The sequence below is a fragment of the Mobula birostris genome, chromosome 8 (assembly GCF_030028105.1).
Source record: "Mobula birostris isolate sMobBir1 chromosome 8, sMobBir1.hap1, whole genome shotgun sequence".
Lineage (NCBI taxonomy): Eukaryota > Metazoa > Chordata > Chondrichthyes > Myliobatiformes > Myliobatidae > Mobula > Mobula birostris.
In genome coordinates this window covers 126,483,045-126,506,689 of record NC_092377.1, presented here as the reverse complement: position 1 = coordinate 126,506,689, position 23,645 = coordinate 126,483,045, and the positions used below count along the sequence as shown (strand labels likewise).

The window sequence follows — 23,645 nt, the reverse complement described above, 5'->3', positions numbered from 1 at the left end:
TTCTTGCCCCCATTGTCCAGGGACTTGTGCATGGCGGCCCGTCTGACCCACTCCATCCTCGATCCCCAGACGAATCTGAAGACGGCTCGGGTGATTTTCGAGCTGCAGGAGCCGGGGACGGGCCACACCTGCGCCAAGTACAGCAGCCCTGAGAGCATCTCACACCTCGGACCTTTATTGTACCTGGTCTCTGAAGCTTCACTGTGACTCATCAGTAAATGTGTGGTCTCTCCCTGTCCAGTCACCATTAGAGATAGCGACGAAGAGATGGAGTTGAGAGAGACGTCTCTCGCCCTCGCCCGCTCTTTCCCTCCCTCATTCTATCGACCACTTCCACTGCCATCTCCCAATCCCCGTTCGCCATCCTTCTCCCTGCTGCTATCCAGTCTCCTCACCCCTCCTCATATCCATCTCCGTCCCTCTACCATCCCATCCCATCGCCCGAGTAACGGCGTATGAACTGCATTGGAGAGAAAAACAAATTCGAATCTGTACCGAGCCAGCGCCTCCGCATTCATTGGTAGGAGGTGGGATATCTAGATGGGCGGGGATTATGTGGATAACCAATAGGCGGCCTGAGTGTGGGGGCGGGGATTACTATGGCGCGAAAATAACTTTGAGCGCGGGAAAAGTTCATCCGTTGTCAGGAAGAGAAGACTCGGGACTCTGCAACCCCGCGCTGAATGGAGACAACAGAAGGAATCTGTATCCAGGGATTCCGGAGAGGCTGCGGGAAATCAGCAGGTACTGCCATGTCTGTCGAGGCAAATTGCACTGTCTACATTCCAAGTCGGACACTTCCAGTGAGTCAGTATGAGGGATTGCGAGACTGAACGACATCTGTGGGTGTGGGAGAGATGTCCGTGTGTGAGTGAGAAAGATCGACTGGACCCCGGTGGGCGGGAAGGGGTTGTGTGTGAGACGGACAGAGAGATGGTATGAGACGCAGGATTTTGCCTGTTGCCTCTGGATCAGAATCAGGTTTCTTTATAAAGGTGAAATTTGTTGTTTTGCAGAACAGTAAAATGCAAAGGCTTAAAATCTCTAAATAACAAGGTGTTGTTGGCGGTTCGTGCGTCTCCTTTATCTCCGCCCCTGTGGGATCTTTTGTTCATCCCCTTCGTTGGGGAAGAAATATTTGTCCGGTAGCAGAGGAACCAAAACTGCTCAATACTGTTACTGCAGTCTTACCAACGTCATTATAACCTCCCAACTCCTATACTCAGCGCCCTGACAAACGGAGAGCAGCGTGATAAGTTCTTCCTTCCCCACCCTGTCTACGTGTGACGCCGCTTTCAGTGAACTATACACGTACTTGGAGGTCCCTCTGTTCCATTGCACTCCCCAGGGGTCCTACCAGTCATTGTACAAGTTCTACCCTTGTCTGATCTCCCAAAGTGTAACCTTGCGTTTATCTGGTTTAAAAGCCATCAGTCAATGCTCAGCCTAAAACATCCTGCTCCCCTGTGTGCAGTCCCTGTTTCGATATCGTCTGCAAACTTCCCAGGCCTGGTCGATGGGCCGGATGGCCTACTCCTGCTCCTATTTCTTGTATTCTATGTTCTTATGTTCTCCCTATTTCCCATCCAAATCCAGCGAGTACAGACCCAGAGCCGGCACCAGTGAGGCCTCATAGATCCTCAGCATCACATCCCTGCTCTTGTATTCCTGACCTCTTGAAATGAATGCTAACATTGCATTTGCCTTCCTCACCACTGACTCCACCTGCAAGTTAACTTCTAGAGTGTTCTGCACAAGGACTCCCAAGACCCTCGGCATCTCTGGTATTTGATTTTCTCCCTGTTCAGAAAATAGTCTTCACATTTATTTTCGCTACCAAGGTGCATGACCATGCATTTTCCAACATTGTATTCCATTTGTTTTCTCAACACTAGCTTCCCCTCCACCTATCATCATACCATCTGCAAACTTAGCAACAAAGCCACCTATTCCACATTCTAAATCATTGATATACAGCATAAAAAGCTATCCAATCACTGATCCGTGCGGAACACCATTAGTCACTGGCAGCCAATGAGAAAATAATCCTTTTATTCAGTCGCTGCCCCCTACCACTCGGCCAATGCTCTAACTATACCAGTAACTTTCCTGTAATGCCATGTGGTCCTAACTTGCAGCCTCGTGTAAGGCACCTTGTTAAAACCCTTCTGAAAGTCCAAATATGCAACATCCACTGCATCCCTTTTATCTATCTTACGTGTTATCTCCTCAAAGAATACAAGCAGGTTTATTAGGCAAGATTTTCCCTTAAGGAAACCATGCTGACTTTGTCTGATCTTGTCCTGTGTCACCAAGTAATCCATAACCTCATCCTTAACAACTGACTCCAACATCTTCCCAACCACTCAGGTTGGAGTAACAGGTCTACAATTTCCTTTCTGCAGCTTCCTCCTTTCTTGAAGAGTGGAATGACATTTCCCTTAATCCACTGAAATACTGCTATGTCAGATATTGTGCTCCTCAGGGCTTTTCTATTTTAAGCTCCCTTATCACCTCCGGTTCATTACATAACACCCAATCCAGTATAGCTGATCCCCTAGTAGGCTCAATGACAAACTGCTTTAAAAAGCCATCTAATAGGCATTCAACAAACTCATTCCCTTGAGTTCCATTTCTGACCTGATTTTCCTAATTGACCTGCATGTTGAAATCTCACATGACTGACATAACATTGCCCCTTTGACATGCCTTTTCTATTTCCTGTTGTACTCTTTGTACACATCCCTGCGACTTTTGGGAGGTCTTGCACCAGGGTTCTTTTACCCTTGCAGTTTCTTAACTAACAAAAATTCAACATCTTCCAATCCTATGTCACAAATTTCTACTAATTTGATGCCTACTTTCCTATTCCTCTGATGCAACGCGTGACCTCGGACATTCAGCTCCCAATCCTTCAGCCATGATTCAGTGATGGCCACAATGTCATATCTGATAATCTGTAAAATTGCAACAAGATCATCCACCTTACTTCTTATACTACACACATTTAGATTAAACACCTTGAGTACCATATTTGCTGTCCTTTCTGACTCTGAATCCCCAATAATTTGATACTCAGCTTGTTGGCTGCAACTAAATCCCATCACCAGCCTGCCATTCCTGACAATCTGACTGCACGTTAACTTTGTTTTTTCTAACCACCTGTTCTACCCTGAGTCCCTTCCACGGGTTCCCAGTTCCCAGCCCCCTGCCGAATAAGTTTACACCCTCACCTACAACTCCAACAAACCTGACTGCGAGAATATTGGCTCCCCTCGGGTTCAGGTGCAGCCCGTCACTTTTGAACAGGTCATGCCTCCCCCAGAAGAGATCCCAAATAACCAAGAACCTGAAGCCCTGCCCCCTGCACCAGCTTATCAGCCGCGTCACTTTCTGATTTCTGTTGCGATCACTCCCTACGCAAATCCCTAGTCCATTTGTCCCTCCCCACTGATCTCCTTGCAAACAGATCTAGTACAACACCTGTCCCTACACCTCCTCCTTCACTACCCTTCAGGGCCCCAAACAGTCAGTGAGCAAGAATGTCTTCTGTTCTCTCTGCAAGGAAAGCAGTCGGTCTACAGTCAACACGGGAACATTGACTGGGAGACGCTTCGCCAAGCACCTACGCTCTGTCCGCCAGCAGAAGCGTGATCTCCCAGTGGCCATCCATTTTAATTCTTCTTCCCAGTCTGATATGTTAGTCGATGGGCTCCTTTACTGTCATGATGAGGCCACACTCAGGTTGCAGGAACAACACCAGTCATCCCCTGTTCCCCCTCTCACCTCATCTCCTTGCCTACCATCACCTCCTTCTGGTGCTTCACCCCCTTTTTCTTTCTTCCAAGGCCTTCTGTTCTCTCCTGTTGGACTCCCCCTTCTCGAGCTCTGTATCTCTTTTACCAATCAACTTCTCAGCTCTTTAGTTTATCCCTCCCCATCCTGGTTTCACCCATCACCTTGTGCTTCTCTCTCCTCCTCCCCTACTTTTCAAATCTACTCATCATTTTTTCCCTCCAGTCCGGCCAAAGGGTCGGTCTGAAACGTCGACTGTACTTATTTCCCCACAGATGCTGCCTGTCCTGTCGAGTTCCTGCAGCACTTTGTCTATGTTGCTCTGAAGAACCGTTTGTGTTTAAAATTAACATGAAATTATATAATTGCTGTTGTTATGTTTATTTTGTCTGAATGCAAACAAGGCCACAGCAGCCACTTTATTCTTCCCCATTCTGATCGACGTCTGAACCTCAGTCTGCAGGCTTCAATGCAGACTCTCAATACAGACTCTTTATTCTTCCCCATTCTGATCAACGTCTGAACTTCAGTCTGCAGGCTTCAATGCATTGAGTTGCTGCCACATGACTGCCTGATCAGATATTTGTGTTCATCAGGTGAAGGTAAAAGTGGCCACTGAGGGCAAATGTATCACTCATCTCCCCTGGCCATTTAAGGAGCACCTTGTATCTGCTGCCTATTTCTGGAGCGTTGGTAACTGGTTTACGATTGTCACAAATACCAAGACACAGATCACGCGTTCCCCTTCTTGGGTACGAGAAGTTTGGTGATGGCGGGACAGAGGTTGTCCTCGAGTCTTGTCGGACCAGTTTCAAATGTTTGTATCTTCTGCTGACGGGTAGTGGAAGAGGAGAGAATGTTCAAGTGCCAAGGGTCCTGAATTCTGCTGATAGTGGGATCTCACTGTGCGTAGACGCCCCACAACATTCTGTCTGGGCCAGCCTTTATCACGAGCCACACATTCCGCACCTGCATATAGAACAGAAGGCCATGTGGAGAGTCTGAACACACGGTGATAGAGGTAGGGAGTGATGTTGAGGGAGAGGAGGTGAGATGGGGAGGGGGTTAATAGCTGGACGAGGAACTGAAGAACGGAAGGGGTACAGCGAAGAAACGAATGGGGAGCTCTGGAATAGAGATTCTCCAGGAATGGATGTGGTCACTTACCAGAGAAAGAGAAGCACAACCACAGGCACACAGACTCCCACCGTCACTGGGGAACAGAAATATTACAATTAGAGCAAATCGACCAGAAACGTCCAGTATAGATGTGGAACAGTCAGTTTACATCCACCCCTCACCGTGTAGTTCCATCTATTCCATTGTGCACTCTGGATTGGGATCGATGGAACCGGGTGGTCTTGCCGATGTTGTTTGTTGCTCCTTCTGTTCTGATTTGTATATTTACTGCAGACACCAGAATGTGTGGTGACAATTGCAGGCTGCCCCCTGCACCTCCTTCGGCTGTTAGTCGTTAACACAAACGATGCATTTCACTGTATGTTTCAATGTACATGGAACAAACACAGTGAATACAAATTCTCCCACCCTATCCCACTGCATTTTGTGTCAAGAAATATATCCATCGCCTTATGTGTCAAGTAAGTGTTTTGTACGCAGTGGCACAGGTAGACAGGAGTGCTGGCCTTCGTCAGTCAGGAGATTTACAATATTGATCACCCTGCTGTTGGACAGATGCCGTTCAGCTGCAATGAGAGCCGAGGGGATTTGACAATGTTGCCCAGACTCAAGGGTCGGAGCTATTGAGAGAAGCTGAACTCGTTGGGATTTTATTCACAGTAGTGCTGGAGACTGAAAGTTGATCGGAGAGAGGGGCATAAAATTTGAGGGATGCAAATAAGGTGAACACATTCTTCTGAACCCGAGTTGTGGAATCGAGGAGACAGGGGTTTAAGGTGAAAAGAAACATTTAAAAGGGAGCACAGGGTTGAGAAAAATCAGCCGCTGTTCAAATGGCAGCACAGACTCAATGGGCTGAATGGCCTTATTCTGCCCCCCTGCCCTCTGTTGTCAAACTGCCCAGCACTGCAACGGGGAAAAGAGCAGGAGGAGGGGAGAGACCCACTCACTTCTGAGAGTCATTTAAACCTCACCTCGAATTCCCATCAGCATAATAATGTCCCGCGTTTCTCCTCTTTTGGAACTGTCTGTCCTGGTGGACACAATCTCAGAATTCGTCACCGGTGGTGAGGTGGACGTCCCGTACGCCACTGTCTCCTGTCTGGGACTCTCCGAACTTGTCGAACATGATGGGTACACCTCAGTGCTGAGCTGCTCTCCCCAGATCCCCAAGTAATTTGGGCCAAATTGCCTGTTCCTGTGCTGTGCTGTTCTCAGTTTAGAGTAGCGGTCACCAACCTTTTTAAGCCCAAGATCCCTTACCTCGACCTTAGTGAAAGGCAAGATCTACCTACTATATCATTTAGAGAAAAAAAACAGCTCAGATTATACTTCCAATTTGAGGCCTTTTATTTGGGCTAATTGTATTCGAATTACACAAACTACTTTTGTCAAACTTTCAAATTAATTCAAACAAGAAAACACTAACTAGCATATCAAACAGGCCATAGCTGTCATTCTTTAAGAATATTACAATACTTCACACCTTTAATTCTAAGTTTCATTATTTAATTTTATTTCAACACGAAAGATAAATGAATAAAAACTGACTGTTGCACTCAGTGTAGTGACTGGGGCTGAATACTTTCTTCTAGTTCCCTGAAATTTGGCTCATAACTACAGCCAGTCTGAGACAATCTGTGAGGTGTGGGTTGCCAACTGTCCCGTATTTCCCCCACTAAGGTAGAGCGTTCCTATGAAACCTCTCGTGCCGAAATGTTGTACGCCGAAGAAGCAATTACCGTTAATTTATATGGAAAAAAAATTCTAAGCGTTCCCAGACCCAAAAAAATAACCTATCAAATCATACCAAATAACACATAAAACCTAAAATAACACTAACATATAGTAAAAGCAGGAATGATATGATAAATACACAGCCTATATAAAGTAGAAGTAATGAAAATTAAGCCAAAACTGATTCGTGGGGTTTAAACAAAATCGGCACATACGCGCATGCGCACAGAGGTGCCCGCGCAAAGCTTAATGGTCGTGGTAGTCTTTACAGGGTAAACACAAATGTCCCAGGATTTGATTGCTACTTTTGTCCCTTATTTGTGAGTGAGAAAGTTGGGAACCCTAGTGAGGTGTCTGTCAGTAAGTCAGCTCTTGTACTTAGATTTAATAATTTTCATCTGTGAAAATGCAATTTCACACGCTTGTTACATACACCTGTTAGGGTGCATTCTCCAGTTACCTTATAAGGTAACCGTAGCCTTCAGCCAGGAGCAGATGTCATCAGGTGGTTCCCAACCTTCACCGAGTGTTTCGACCCTTAACCACGGCATTAAACTCCACAATAAGTTGACCCGAAATAGGCACTGACTTTTAGTGCACACACCATGCATTGCTGGGGCCCCATCAGTAGTAATTGTCACCAGTTTATGAATGAGGGTGTCATTTTCATGGACATATTTTTTAAACTGATTGTAAATATCCTCACCTCTCTTTCTCTCCCTTAATTGACAAAGAGTGAGGAGATCCTCCTTTGTTGTAAAATCCTGGAAAGCCATTCTGACAAATACAGCAAGCTGAGCTGTTTGCATTACATCCAGGGATTCATCGAACTGTAGTGAAAAATATCCACGTCCTCGGACAATGACTCTACCCTCCTTGTCACTGTTGCAGGGCCAAGCGAATTGCGGTTGTGATGCCGTTTTTGTTTTTAAAGTCATTAAAACAGCCTCTGTGGTAATGGCCATTACTTCCTTGAATAAATCGCCATCAGTAAAAGGCTTCTTGTGTTTAGCCAAAAGGTGACTTACACGAAATGATGCTTGAATAGCAGTCTTATTTTGAGCATCATGTTTTGTGAAAAACAATTGCTGGGCCTTCAACCCTGATTTCAGCTGCTCAACTTTCCTGGCACGAATTGCGCTCTTTGGGGGGTAGGTGTCTTTAAATTCCTGGTGGTTGGTGTTGTGGTGCCGCTCCAGATTCCCTCTTTTAGTCAGTGCTTGTGTTTGGTGGCACAACATACATACACAATGGTCTTTCACCAAGGTGAATAGAAATTCCTCTTCCCATTCTGGATGGAATTTGTACGTTTTTGCCTTCTTTCGTGGAGCCTCCGCCACGCTATCAGGATATCACGAGCGATTGCCAATTGCGTCGCCTCTGATCTAGGCTGACACTTACGTGCCGGGCAGCACCTAATTAATTATCTTGTCTATTTCATTTTTTTTTTCTTAAAGATGTGCTGTGTGCATCTACAGCTGCAACACTGCATTCTTCGTGGCCCGGTGGTTAGGGACCGCTGCCGTATATTCATGTTTGCGACAGTCTGTACTCTTATCTAATCTAATTGGTCACTTTGATGTAGCACAAGCTACGCTGAAAACGCGGTGCATGGCGGGGGAGCTACACACATGCGCACTGGGCAGAAAGAATGGAACTAAAACCCTGCAACCTGGAAACAATCTCTCTTTACAAACAGCTTTTTAGCGAAAATATTGCTATATTACCATTACACTAATTAGTATTACTTTTATAATACTCACATTACTACAGTATTTGTGTATTTATTTTTGATTTTTTTCGGGATCTACTGGGAAAGTCTCAAAGATCAAGCGGTCGATCGCGATCGACAAGTTGGCGACCTCTAGTCTAGAGTCTACCCCTAGTAGCACGGAGAGAATAAACATCGGAATGGTGGCAGTCTGGAGTATCAGACCCTCCCTCTTCTTCTCCCATCGGCACTTACCTGATGTGTTGTTGGAGATCTCACAGTAGACGGTGCGAGGGATAACCCGGGTGTAGTTCAGGATGACTCTGTCAGCTTCCACCCTGGCCTCGTTGGCAATCTGACAGTGGAGTTCGTTGCCTTTGTCTCTAGTACAGGTATCCTGGAACTGTCGGAGGTTGTGAAGCCACAGGATCTGGGACCAGGATATTGTGCAGGGACAGCTGAGGGAGATGGTGTTTGGAATGAACTTACAGGGGCTCTGTTCACCTGTCAGGAGAGGAGTATCAGGGTCAGTGGGTTCAGAGTGAGGTCATCCTCCCCTGCATAGAGTGGTTCCCTATACACTGCCCCATCACAGCCCCAGGCTCAGACAAACAATGAATCTCTCCCTCTCCCTGCAGACCCATAATACCATACTGGAACCAGATACAGGGTGAAACTCCCTCTGCAATGCCCCATTGCCCTCTCCATGGGTCAGATGAAACGCAGTTCCCTGCACACTGTCCCGTCACAGGGATTAGACACAGAATGACTCTCTTGACCCTGGACACAGAATCTCCCTCAATGCTACGTTGTACTTACGAGCAGCAGATCCGACCATCAACAGCCACACACAGACTGCAATGGACCTGAGGAGAAAGATAGGTCGAGGTGAGGAGTGAACTTTACGGTACCTGACCCCACCTCAGACAGGAGCTGTCAACAACAGCCAGAGTTTAGTCATGAAAAGCTGAAACTGTCCAGCCAGCAGCCTGATCTGAAATGTTCCTCTGGATTGGATTTAATGGAAAACCATGGCCGAATTGGGGTCAGTCAGCCTGCCTTTGTGCAGGGTCAGTTGTGTGTTTTTGACTTTGTTGTGCTTTTTGACAAGGTGGAGGGTGACTGATGGAGTCTGGACAGTGGATATTGCCTACATGAATTTTAGCAAGGCCTTTGACAGAGTCCCTGATGGATTCAGAACTGGCTTGCCTCCATCAGACAGAAGGTACAGGTTGATGGGTTGTGTTCTGACTGGAAGTATTTAATTAGTGGTGTTGTGCAGGGATCCGTACTGGGACCTCAGCTGGATGTGAATGTGGATGTATGAGTCAATATGCTTGGAGACGATGGCCGATGGAATCCAGTCCAGGCAAGTGTGAGGTATTGAGTGTTTGTGAGATCAAATTTAAAGGGGCAGGGCATGTTAATGGCCAGACCTTGCTAAAATCCATGTCAGCAACACCCGTGCACTCTCACAGGCATTTCAAGCACAATCTCCCCCCCCCCCCCACCCTCCAACAGGGGCACACAGGCATTTCAAACACAATCTCCCTGTCCCCCCACCCCCAACAGGGGTACACAGACATTTCAAACAAAATCTTCCTCCCCCACCCCACAACAGGGGTACACAGACATTTCGAACACAATCTCCCCCCACCCCCAACAGGGGTACATAGGCATTTCAAACACAATCTCCCAACCCGTGCCCACGCCCTCTCACTGTAAGCAATCATGTTGAAAGGAAACCGGCTTTCTGATTTTAGCCGCGCCTTCTCAACATTGGATGCGACTTCCAAAGACAAGGTGGCTTTCTGCTTCTCCCCCCCCGCCAACATTTGATACAATTCCTGTGATCCCACCTCCCACCACGGATCTGAGCGCTGATCGGTGCAGCCTGACAACTCACCATCTACCCACCAACGTGGGTAATCAACAAACTTTGCAGTTACCGCTCTCCGAGACTCCCTCTCGCTCCTTCCCGCTTCCCCCGCCTACGTTCCGGCCGCTCTCCCCATCTCCCTGCCGCTACAAGATAGGCATGTCGCCGGTGCAGCTCCCGCCACCGTCTAGAACCCATTCGGCAATCACCGTCTGGTGTTGTATGAAAGAACAATCCCACCGTGACGATCTCGGGACCTCTACCTGAAGGTGTTGGACTGTAGGATGGTGCAGAAAGCCATGACTCCCGACTCCCGACTCCCGACTCCCGACTCCCGACTCGCCTCTTCTTCTTCTTCTTCTAGTCCGACCCGCTGCTTTTTGCGGCGCCGTTTAAATACTGTATGTCAACTTCCTAAGTGACGTATTCCCCCCACCCCTCAGCGCTGATTGGTAGAGACTTTAACTCCCTTTCGTCATCGTAATTGAATAAATTTTGCATTCAGCGCGCGAAATGACTTGGCGCCAGAATATACAAACAAAATTTATCTGTAACATATTCATTAGTATCTTACTGCACTTTCAGCGGATAGACGTCACTGAGGGGGGGTGGGGCAGAAGGCAGATACCGCCCCCCTTTCCCTGCCCGCGCCCGCGCCCTCTCGCTCTCCACCCGGGCTTTCTGCCTCTGGCCCCTGCCAACATTTGATGCAATTCCTGAGATCCCACCTCCCCCCATGGACCTGAGCGCTGATCGGTGCAGCCTGACAATTCACCATCTACCCACCAACGTGGGTAATCAACCAACTTTGCAGTTACCGCTCTCCGCGATCCCCTCTCTCTCCTCCCCTCCCCAACTTCCCGGCCGCTCTTTCCCTCTCCCTTGTAGAGCCCACGCTCTCTCCCTCCTGTCCGCTCCCTCTCTCTTGTACGCTGTACCGGCACCGGCTTTCTGATTTTAGTCCCGCCACAGTAACTCACCGTCGTCATCGTAATTAAATAAATTTTGCATTCAGCGCGCGAAATGACTTGGCATCATAATATACACGCAAAATTTACCTGTAACATATGCATTTGTATCTTACTGCATTTTCAGCGGATGGATGTCATTGCGGGGACAGAAGGCAGATACAGTACTGTACCAGGCCAGCATCAGATTTAGGAAGTGGCAGTATTTCAGAAAGACAGTGTCCATTATTATGCACCGACCCCCTCACCCAGGACATGCCCTCTTCTCATTGCTACTACAGTAAGGAGGTACAGAGGCCTGAATGCACACACTTAGCGTCTCCCTCTCTGCCATCTGATAATCTGAATGGACATTGAACTCATGAATACTATCACTTCTATTATTTCAGCTTTTGCGCTATTTTTAATTTAACTATTGAATATCGTATATACTTACTGTAATTCATTTTTTAATGTTTCCCTTTTCTGTATTGTACTGCTGCTGCTGCTAAGTGAACAGATTTCACGACATTTGTGGGTGATTTAAAGACTGATTCTGACTACTCGCCTGTTAACTATCAATCGCTGACACATGTTCCTGAGCTTGTTTTACTTTGCCTTCTTTACCGCCCTATCAGTCTGTGTGGAAAGTGGCGGGAGCAACTGACTCGGACTCGGAGATTCATCTTCCCAACTGTGAGGGTCTCACCATTAATGGTGTACCAGCACTGTGATCTCCCAAAGAGCAACACCTCACGCTTGACCAAATTAAACTCCAAATGCCATTTGTAGATCCATTGGCCGTATCTGCAACTTATCTACATCCCACTGTATCCTTTGCCAGACTTTACACTATCCACAACACCAGTGAGCTGTCTACCAACCACCCAGCTATATTCTCATCCAAGTCCTTTCTATTATCACCGACAGTGTAGGTCCCAGAGAGATCCCTGTGGAAGACCAGTACACATGGGTCTCCAGCCACTACTCTGATTTCTATGAAACCAAATGGCCAATTCACTGTGGATCCCATGTATCTTAATCTTCTGGACAAGCATCTTGTCAAATGCATAACTAACAGTCATGCAGACAATATCCACAGTTTGACCTTCTATCACCCTTGTCACCTCATCAAAAAACTGAAGCAAGTGAGCGAGACACGATTTGTCACACACAAAGCCAGAGTGCTTGGGCCTGAGCACCCACTCCAGCAATTTGCCTACCACTGACGTGAGACTCACTGGTCTATAGTTTTCAGGATTGTTCCTATATTCCTTCTTAAATAATGGAACAGCAGCAGCTTCTCAATACTCCTGTGGCCGGAGAGGACATGAAGATATTGGTCGAAGCTCTAGCAATCTCCTTTCTTGCCTCGCTCACCAATCTGCTATATTACATCAGGCCATGGGGGCTTATCAACATTCAAGTTTTTCAAAAGACCCAACTCTACCTCCAGCTGTGTATATCCAGATGCCCCCGTAAATTAGCTCAGTCCACACTGATCTCACTATCCTCCTTGGTAAATACTGATGGAAATTACTCATTTAGGACCTTGCCCACAGCCTCCAGCTCCAAACACGGGTTGTATCCTTAATCCGTCAGTGTCCCTATGCTCTTGGTCTTACTGTCTGTGTAGAGAGTGTTGGATGCTCTTTCGTCCCATACCAGGCGGTCAGCGCACTTTCCACCACACGTCTATAGACGTTTGCTAAGGTGACATGCCAAACATCGGGAGATTCCCGAGGAAGCAGAGGCACTGCCGTGCTTCCGCAATAATATTTATATGATGGGTCCAGGACAGGTCCTATGAGATAGTGACACCTAGGGAATTTAAAATTACTGACCCTCTCCACCTCTGATCCTCCGATGATTACTGGTTCATGGACCTCTGGTTTCCCTCTCCAAAAGTCCACAATCAATTCCTTGGCCTTGTTGACATTCAGTGAGAAGTTGTAGTTATAACGCCACTCAGCCAAGTTTCCTCCCTGCAGGCTGATTCATCACTCCCTTTGATAAAGCCCACAACACTGGTCTCATCAGCAAACTTGTAGATGGTGTTGGAGCTGTACTTACCACACGGGTCTCTCACAACATCCAGGGTTCCCTGACTTGGGCATCCTTGTCCTCTGTACATGGAGCATACCTGTCCTGTACTCTGTGTAGTTGGTCTTTACACACCCTCCACAGTTTGGATGTGGACTTGCCTAAAGACTCATGTTCCCGATTGACTCTCCTTAGTTCCTGCCTCAATGTCTTGTAATTGGCTGTGTTGTAATTTAATATTATTGCACGATCTGTGCTTGCCCTTATCGGTAGCTATCTTAAAACTTGTTACTGTTCCCTGACAACTCTGCCATGGGAATGACAGTCACCTGGCCAGGCTTTTTACACAACTCCAGGTCCAGTATCAACCCTTCTGGATGCAACTAACAAATGCTGTCCTCTTTAATCTCTTTTGTCTCAGTCTATATTGGAGCAATTGAAGTCACCCATGACAGCAGAAGGACTGTACCTTCATTATTTAGATTTAGATTATGGGGACACTCAGTCCTCGTTTATTGTCATTTAGAAATGCATGCATTAAGAAATGATACAATGTTCCTCCAGTATGATATGACAGAAACACAGGACAGACCAAGACTAAAACTGACAAAACCACGTAATTATAACATATAGTTACAACAGTGCAAAGCAATACCATAATTTGATAGACCATAGGCGCGGTAAAAACAAGTCTCAAAGTCCCGATAGCCCATCATCTCACGTAGAAGGAAGAAACTCTCCCTGCCATGAACCTCCAGCGCTGCAAACTTGCTGATGCAGCACCCTGGAAGCACCCGACCACAGCCGACTCTGAGTCCGTCTGAAAACTTCGAGACTCTGACCAGCCCTCCGGCACCGAGCAGCATCTCTGCTGAGTGCTTCAACCCCACCCCGGCCGCCAAGCAACAAGCAAATCTGAGGACTCAGGGCCTTCCCCTCCGGAGATTCAGGATCACACAGTAGCAGCAGCAGCAAAGCAGGCATTTTAAGTAAATTCCCCAATCCCTTGTAATCTACTGTTCCAAGTAACTACTGGGTGCACTTCCCACAGATGTAGCCACTGGGGAGGCCGTGAGACAAGACCGTAAGACACAGGGGGGTACCGTAATGTGGTGGTTAGCACAACACTTTACAGTACAGGCTCATAGGTTCAATTCCCACTGAGGCCTTTTCGTTATTTTTTTTTCTCCAACGGCGTTGTGAGAGGCGGGACTGCGCAGGCGTGTGACGTCGGGCTGTGCAGCGCGGCAGATTTAAAAGGAACAGAGCCTCATAGAGCGGGCAGCGTAGTTTGCGGGCAGCGGAGTGAGCCGGGAACAGAGTGAAGGCTTAAGGGCTTTGGCTCACCGGGCTTAGGCGGAAACGGGGGAGGCGAGGGATGTTTGGCATTCATTTTCTGTTGTTATTTGAGGAGAGGGGCAGTATGAGTGTGAGGGCAGTTTGCTGTTCTCGGTGTCGGATGTGGGAGGCCCTGGAGTCTCCAAGCCTCCCGGACGTCTACATCTGCGCCAAGTGCATCGAGATGCAGCTCCTAAGGGACCGCGTTACGGAACTGGAGCTGCAGCTCGATGACCTTTGTCTGGTCAGGGAGAGTGAGGAGGTGATAGAGAGGAGTTGCAGGCAGGTGGTCACGCCGGGGCCACGGGAGGCAGACAAGTGGGTCACGGTTAGGAGGGGGAAGGGGAAAAGTCAGGTAATAGGGATTACCCCGGTGGCTGTGCCCCTTAACAACAGGTACTCCTGTTTGAGTACTGTTGGGGGGGACAGCTTACCCGGGGGAAGCGACAGTGGCCGTGCCTCTGCAGCTCAGAAGGGTAGGGCAAGGAAGAGGAGGGCAGTTGTGATAGGGGACTCGATAGTAAGGGGGTCAGATAGGCGATTCTGTGGACGCAGTCCAGGGACCCGGATGGTAGTTTGCCTCCCTGGTGCCAGGGTCCGGGATATTTCTGATCGTGTCCAAGATATCCTGAAGTGGGAGGGTGAGGAGCCAGAGGTCGTGGTACATATAGGTACCAACGACATAGGTAGGAAAAAGGATGAGGTCCTGAAAGGAGAATATAGGGAGCTAGGAAGGGAGTTGAGAAAAAGGACCGCAAAGGTAGTATTCTCGGGATTACTGCCTGTGCCACGCGACAGTGAGAGTAGGAATGCGATGAGGTGGAGGATAAATGCGTGGCTGAGGGATTGGAGCAGGGGGCAGGGATTCAAGTTTTTGGATCATTGGGACCTCTTTTGGCGCAGGCGTGACCTGTACAAAAAGGACGAGTTGCACCTGAATCCTAGGGGGACCAATATCCTGGCAGGGAGATTAGCGGGGGCTACTGAGGTGACTTTAAACTAGAATGGTTGGGGGGTGGGAATCAAATTAAAGAGGCTAGGCGTGAGGAAGTTAGTTCACTACAGGGGGATGGGAACCAGTGCAGACAGGCAGAGGGGTGTAAAGTGAGGGTAGAAACAAAAAGTACTATGGAGAAAAGTAAAAGTGGCAGGCCGACAAATCCAGGGCAAGCATTAAAGAGGGCCACTTTTCAGCATAATTGTAAAAGGACTAAGAGAGTTGTAAAAGAGCGCCTGAAGGCTTTGTGTGTCAATGCAAGGAGCATTCATAATAAGGTGGATGAATTGAAAGTGCAGATTGTTATTAATGATTATGATATAGTTGGGATCACAGAGACATGGCTCCAGGGTGACCAGGGATGGGAGCTCAACGTTCAGGGATATTCAATATTCAGGAGGGATAGACATGAAGGAAGGGGAGGTGGGGTGGCGTTGCTGGTTAAAGAAGAGATTAATGCAATAGAAAGGAAGGACATAAGCTGGGAAGATGTGGAATCGATATGGGTAGAGCTGCGTAACACTAAGGGGCAGAAGACGCTGGTGGGAGTTGTGTACAGGCCACCTGACAGTAATAGTGAGGTCGGAGATGGTATTAAACAGGAAATCAGAAATGTGTGCAATAAAGGAACAGCAGTTATAATGGGTGACTTCAATCTACATGTAGATTGGGTGAACCAAACTGGTAAAGGTGCTGAGGAAGAGGATTTCTTGGAATGTATGCGGGTTGGTTTTTTGAACCAACATGTCGAGGAACCAACTAGAGAGCAGGCTATTCTGGACTGTGTTTTGAGCAATGAGGAAGGGTTAATTAGCGATCTTGTCGTGAGAGGCCCCTTGGGTAAGAGTGACCATAATATGGTGGAATTCTTCATTAAGATGGAGAGTGACATAGTTAATTCAGAAACAAAGGTTCTGAACTTAAAGAGGGGTAACTTTGAAGGTATGAGACGTGAATTAGCTAAGATAGACTGGCAAATGACACTTAAAGGATTGACGGTGGATATGCAATGGCAAGCATTTAAAGGTTGCATGGATGAACTACAACAATTGTTCATCCCAGTTTGGCAAAAGAATAAATCAAGGAAGGTAGTGCACCCGTGGCTAACAAGAGAAATTAGGGATAGTATCAATTCCAAAGAAGAAGCATACAAATTAGCCAGAGAAAGTGGATCACCTGAGGACTGGGAGAAATTCAGAGTTCAGCAGAGGAGGACAAAGGGCTTAATTAAGAAAGGGAAAAAAGATTATGAGAGAAAACTGACAGGAAACATAAAAACGGACTGTAAAAGCTTTTATAGATATGTGAAAAGGAAAAGACTGGTAAAGACAAATGTAGGTCCCCTGCAGACAGAAACAGGTGAATTGATTATGGGGAGCAAGGACATGGCAGACCAATTGAATAATTACTTTGGTTCTGTCTTCACTAAGGAGGACATAAATAATCTTCCAGAAATAGTAGGGGACAGAGGGTCCAGTGAGATGGAGGAACTGAGCGAAATACATGTTAGTAGGGAAGTGGTGTTAGGTAAATTGAAGGGATTGAAGGCAGATAAATCCCCAGGGCCAGATGGTCTGCATCCCAGGGTGCTTAAGGAAGTAGCCCAAGAAATAGTGGATGCATTAGTGATAATTTTTCAAAACTCGTTAGATTCTGGACTAGTTCCTGAGGATTGGAGGGTGGCTAATGTAACTCCACTTTTTAAAAAAGGAGGGAGAGAGAAACCGGGGAATTATAGACCGGTTAGCCTAACGTCGGTGGTGGGGAAACTGCTGGAGTCAGTTATCAAGGATGTGATAACAGCACATTTGGAAAGCGGTGAAATGATCGGACAAAGTCAGCATGGATTTGTGAAAGGAAAATCATGTCTGACGAATCTCATAGAATTTTTTGAGGATGTAACTAGTAAAGTGGATAGGGGAGAACCAGTGGATGTGGTATATTTGGATTTTCAGAAGGCTTTTGACAAGGTCCCACACAGGAGATTAGTGTGCAAACTTAAAGCACACGGTATTACGGGTAAGGTATTGGTGTGGGTGGAGAGTTGGTTAGCAAACAGGAAGCAAAGAGTGGGAATGAACGGGACCTTTTCAGAATGGCAGGCGGTGACTAGTGGGGTACGTCAAGGCTCAGTGCTGGGACCTCAGTTGTTTACAATATATATTAATGACTTGGATGAGGGAATTAAATGCAGCATCTCCAAGTTTGCGGATGACAGGAAGCTGGGTGGCAGTGTTAGCTGTGAGGAGGATGCTAAGAGGATGCAGGGTGACTTGGATAGGTTGGGTGAGTGGGCAAATTCATGGCAGATGCAATTTAATGTGGATAAATGTGAAGTTATCCACTTTGGTGGCAAAAATAGGAAAACAGATTATTATCTGAATGGTGGCCGATTAGGAAAAGGGGAGGTGCAACGAGACCTGGGTGTCATTATACACCAGTCATTGAAAGTGGGCATGCAGGTACAGCAGGCTGTGAAAAAGGCGAATGGTATGCTGGCATTTATAGCGAGAGGATTCGAGTACAGGCGCAGGGAGGTACTACTGCAGTTGTACAAGGCCTTGGTGAGACCACACCTGGAATATTGTGTGCAGTTTTGGTCCCCTAATCTGAGGAAAGACATCCTTGCCATAGAGGGAGTACAAAGAAGGTTCACCAGATTGATTCCTGGGATGGCAGGACTTTCATATGAAGAAAGACTGGATGAACTGGGCTTGTACTCGTTGGAATTTAGAAGATTGAGGGGGGATCTGATTGAAACGTATAAGATCCTAAAGGGATTGGACAGGCTAGATGCAGGAAGATTGTTCCCGATGTTGGGGAAGTCCAGAACGAGGGGCCACAGTTTGAGGATAGAGGGGAAGCCTTTTAGGACCGAGATTAGGAAAAACTTCTTCACACAGAGAGTGGTGAATCTGTGGAATTCTCTGCCACAGGAAACAGTTGAGGCCAGTTCATTGGCTATATTTAAGAGGGAGTTAGATATGGCCCTTGTGGCTACGGGGGTCAGGGGGTATGGAGGGAAGGCTGGGGCGGGGTTCTGAGTTGGATGATCAGCCATGATCATAATAAATGGCGGTGCAGGCTCTAAGGGCCGAATGGCCTACTCCTGCACCTATTTTCTATGTATGTTTCTATGTATGCTCCCCGTGGCCTCATGAGTTTCCTTCGGGTCTGGCTCCCAGTGTGGGATGTGTCGCCAGTACGGGTATCTGACCCCTTCACCAACCCGACCCATCACAACGTCCCTGTTTTGGCAATAATGCTCTGGTAGTGTCCGATAGTACAACCCACCGTCACGATCCCGGAATCTTTATCTGAGGGCATTCAGCTGTGGGATGATGCTGTGCACCCGGTGGGAGGGAGTAAATGCTCCAATCCCCATCACTGCTGCTGTGTGGAGGTGCCAGCTCTACTGCTGGGCCCGCCCACATTTGATGCCCCAGTACAGCCTGATGTCACTCATGATTCAGGTCATCTGAACATCACGGTGAACAACAAACTTCAGGGTGCAAAAAAAATTTTGGTGCCACAATGCACAAGCAAAATTAACCTGTAAAATGTTCATTTGTGTGTTGTACACAGGGATAGGGGAAAAGGTTGGGAGAGTAGGTGGGATCCAGGGAGTAGGGGAGAGACCCACTCACTGCTGGGGTCATTTAACCTCTTCTGAACCCAACTCCTCCAGCAGTTCACTTCAAGGCCCAGGTTCAGAACGAGAACCTGCCCCTTAGTTTCTATTGAACATCCCCTCTTTGATCTTGTTTTGTGGCAGCTGTTCATTGCAATAAGAAATAATAAAAATACTATAAATTGTAATAAGAATATAAATAAAAATATCGCAAACAGAGAGCGATGCAATGAGGAGGCAGTGTACATGGGTTGATAGTCCATTCAGAAATCTGATGGGGAAGGAGGAGCTGTTCCTGAAATGTTAGGTGTGTGACCTCAGGCTCTGAGTGTCCTCCGTGATGGCAGCAATGAAGAAGTTTGTTGTTGTGACACCACTTGTCCAGCTGATCTATCTCGCTCCTGAATGCCTCCTTGTCACCATCTGATATTCTGCCAATAATAGTTGTGTCATCAGTAAATTTATGGCTGGCATTTGAGCTGTGCCTAGCCACACAGACATGGGTGTAAAGAGAGCAGAGCAGTGGGCTAAGCACACACCCCTGAGGGGTGCCAGTGTTGGTTGTCAATGAGGTAGAGATGTTCTTTCTGATCCACACTGACTGCGGTGACTTGGTGAGGGAGTCGAGGGTCCAGTTGCAGAGGGAGGTACAGTTTGCTTTTCGAGTTTGTTGATTAGAATTGCATACATGATTGTTAAGGATCTGAGCGTATGAGTATACATGTATCTTGAACAACTTTTACTGTTGACAAAGTCAATGTGAAATCTCCTCGTTGCTTTAACAATGTTTACAGTTGACGACTCTACCTGTAACTTTTAATGTTGATGAGTTTGTTTATTTATTGAGATACAGCAGCGAACAGGCACTACTGATGCTTGGAGACACACCACCCAGCAATACCCCGATTTAACCCGAGCCTAATCACAGGACAGTTTACAATCACCAATTAATCTACCAACTGTCTGTGGGAGGAAACTGGAGCACCCGGATGAAACCCAGACGGTCATGGGGAGAGCATGGAAACCCCTTACTGGCAGTGGTGGGAATTGAACCTGGATCGCTGTTACTACAAAACGTTATGCCAACCACTACACTACCATGCCACCCCAAGTGGTAGACATGTCTTTAACACCTTTTATGGAATCAGAGTCGTAGGAACTACAACACAGAAACAGGTCCTTTGGCCCATCTAGTTGATGCCAAACCTGCCTGTTTGCATTGATCTGCACCTGTCCCCTCCTCCCCACCCCACACTCCTGCTATGCATGTACATATCCATACTTCTGGAACGTTGAAATCGAACCTGCATCCACCAATGCCCCTGGCAGCTCGTTCTACATTCTCACCACTGTCTGAGTGAAGAAGTTCCCTCTCATGTTCACCTTTCACCCTTAACCCATGGCCTCTAATTCTAGTCTCACCAAACCTTAGTGGAAAAGCCTGCTTGCATTTACCCTAACTATAGTCCTCATAATTTTTTATTCCTCTATTACATATCCCCTCATGCTCTTATGCACGAGGGAGTAAAATCCTAACCTTTTCAATCTTTCACAGGTCCTCAAGTATTGGTCGATGTTTGTAAATTTTATCTGTACTTATTGGCATCTTTCCTGTCGGTAGACGATCAGAACTGCACACAATACTCCCAGTTCAGCATCATCAATCTCTTATCCAGCTTCAACATAACATCCTAACTCCTGTACTGAACACTTTGGATTTATGGATCAGTATTCCCAGAACCCTCTTCCACACCCTCAGTGTCGTCCCTTTCACTGTGCAGGTCCTCCCCAGGTCTGACCTGCCAAGGTGCAACACCTCACACTTGTCTTCATCACATTCCATATGCCATGTATCAGGCCATTTTTCCAGCTGGTCCAGATGTTGCTGCAGACCACTGTGCCTCTAATTTTGATATCATCTGCAAATTTACTATTCCAGTTAACCACATTATGATCCAAATCTTCAGTGTAGATGACAAGCAACAGTGAGCCAGGAACCTATCCCTGCGGCGCACCACCAGTCACATGCCTTCAGTCAGAGAGACAACCACGACTGGCTTCTCCCACAGAGCCAATATCCAATTGAGTTTACTACCTCACCTTGAATGCCAAGCTATTGAACTTTCTTGATCGACCGTGTGGAGGTTAATGGCTTGTCAATGGTTTTAGTCATGTCCATGCAGACAACATCTATTGCTTTGCATTCATCAACTTTCCTGGCAACTTCCTCAAATCTCTGTAAATTGCTCAAACACGTGTTGACTATCCCTATGCTGTCCGTCTATCCAAACTCTTATCTTCACAACTAACAGTGTGCCAGTGATATTAAACCTGATGTTTCTGTCTCATTCCTCAGTGGGAGATCCAGTATTGCACACAATCATAGAAGTTTCAAAGGTACATTTAATGTCAGGGAAATGTATTCAATATACATCCTGAAATGCTTTTTCTTTGCAACCATCCATGAAAACAGAGGAGAGCCCCCAAAGAGTGAATTACAGTTAAATGTTAGAACCCCTCAGCCACCCACTCCAGCTCCCGTCACCCACGCATATGCAGCAGCAAAGCAACAATCCTCCCCCTGCCATCCCACCAGCAAAAAAAGTATCGGCACCCACCTCCGAGCACTCAAGCGTGCAGCAAAGCAACAGCAAAGACACAGACTTGCAGTACCTCAAAGACTCTCATTCACCCAGTCTTCAACATACCACAGGCTCGCTCTATCTTCTGAATAAGGGAGAAAATTGGCAGATGCTGGATATCCAAGCAACACACACCTTATCTCTGGTGGTGTGGCAGGCAGATAGAGGAGATATAGGTGAGGGCAGCGTTGATGATGGAGTAAGGGAAGCCCATTTCTTTGACAAAGGAGGAGGCATAGAATTGCCATCCCCTTCTCTCAGTTCCTCCATATCCGCTGCATCTGGTCTTGGTATGAGGCTTTTCATTCCAGATCTATGACTACTTCATTGGTAAGGACTCTCCAGCCCACGATGGTTACCCCGTTGTCTGTCTTCAGCCGTCCTCCTCTTCCTGGACACCCCACTCTGGAGTTCTGCCTGCTCTAGATATTTTCATTGCTAACTGCCGATGAGACATCAACTGTCTTGACTTCACTCCTGTCTCCAATTCTAACCTCTATCCTTCTGAATACACTGCTCTCCACTCTCATCGCACTAATCCTAACCTCACCATCAAGCCTGCAGATGGTGGTGGGGGGGGGGGTTGGAGATGCTTCATCCAACCCCATTGTTCCCTTACACCACACGTCCCGTTTCTACCTCCTACCCAAAGTCCACAACCTACCTGTGCAGGTAGACCCATTATTTCTGCTTGTTCCTGCCCCACCAAACTTGTGTCTGCATACCCCTAGTTCCGTCTGTTCCTACCTACGTCCGTTACCATCAGGAAAGAGGTACAGAAGCCTGAAGACACAGACAAGGAACAACTTCTCCCCCTCTGCCATCTGATTTCCAAATGGATATTGAATTCATTAACACTGCTTCACTTTTATTTCTGTTTTTGCGTTTTTTAAAATTTAACTATTTTATTTATGCTGTAATTCATTTAATTTTTATATTTCTGTATTTTATCATGTAATGCATTGTACTGTTGCTGCTAAGTTAACAAGTTTCACGACATATACTGGTGATAATAAACCTGATTCTGATTCTGACTTTAATTGCTGACACATTTTGCTGAGCTTGTTTTACTTTGCCTTCTCTACTGCCCTCTCAATCTGTGTGGAAAGTGCAGGGAGCAACGGACTTGGACCTGAAGATTCCTCTTCCCATCTCTGAGGGTCTCACCATTAATGGTGTACCGTCACTTTAGATTTGATCTCCCAAAGAGCAACATCTCACACTTCAACAAATTAAACTCCATATGCCATTCCTCTGCTCATTTCGGTAACTGACATCCTGCTGTGTCCTTTGCCAGACTTCGACACTATCTACAACACCAGTGATCTTCATGTTGTCTATAGACTAACCAAACCACCCATCCGTATTCTCTTCTAAATCTGGAACAACGTAGCTCCCAGACACATCCACGTGGAATACCATTAGTCACGGGTCTCCCTTGTGTCCCTTAGTCTACCTTCTGTCTTCTATGAAGCAATATGGCCAATTCACTGTGGATCCCATGCATCTTAATCTTCTGGACAAGCATCTCATGAAGGATCTTCTCAAATTCATGACGAAAAGCCATGCAGACAATATCCACAGTTCTATCTTCAATCATCTTCGTCACCTCGTCAAAAAACTCAAGCAAGTGACACGATTTATCACACACAAAGCCAGAGTGCCTGTCCTTAATTTAGCCATGGAATTCCAATGCGCATAAATCCCATCCCTGAGCACCCTTTCCAGTAATTTCCCTACCACTGACATGAGACTCACTGGTCTATATATTCAAGCATTGTCCCT

General features: G+C 46.9%; 2 protein-coding genes across 5 annotated transcripts in view; one reads left to right on the top strand and one right to left on the bottom strand.

The window, feature by feature from the left end:
* Positions 1 to 652: 652 nt before the first annotated feature.
* LOC140202314 (uncharacterized) overlaps positions 653 to 23,645 on the top strand; it is a 68,817-nt gene continuing 45,824 nt past the window's right edge. For all 3 annotated transcript variants that reach the window (XM_072267221.1, XM_072267220.1, XM_072267219.1), the window contains exon 1: positions 653 to 744. In XM_072267221.1, coding sequence (XP_072123322.1) covers positions 684 to 744 — 61 coding nt within the window. In that variant the 5' untranslated portion in view covers positions 653 to 683. The remainder of the gene's footprint in view (positions 745 to 23,645) is intronic.
* LOC140202313 (uncharacterized) lies at positions 4,168 to 10,619 on the bottom strand. Of its 2 annotated transcripts, XM_072267217.1 has the most exons (6): positions 10,526 to 10,619; positions 9,203 to 9,249; positions 8,639 to 8,887; positions 5,097 to 5,259; positions 4,963 to 5,008; positions 4,168 to 4,764 (listed from the first exon to the last, which is right to left on the bottom strand). In XM_072267217.1, exons 1-6 carry the CDS (start codon positions 10,561 to 10,563, stop codon positions 4,696 to 4,698), a joined length of 612 nt encoding a protein of 203 aa, XP_072123318.1. In that variant the 5' UTR covers positions 10,564 to 10,619; the 3' UTR covers positions 4,168 to 4,695. The 2 variants fall into 2 exon arrangements, with proteins under 2 accessions (XP_072123318.1, XP_072123319.1); XM_072267218.1 differs by lacking the exon at positions 5,097 to 5,259 and having other exon boundaries at positions 4,725 to 4,764.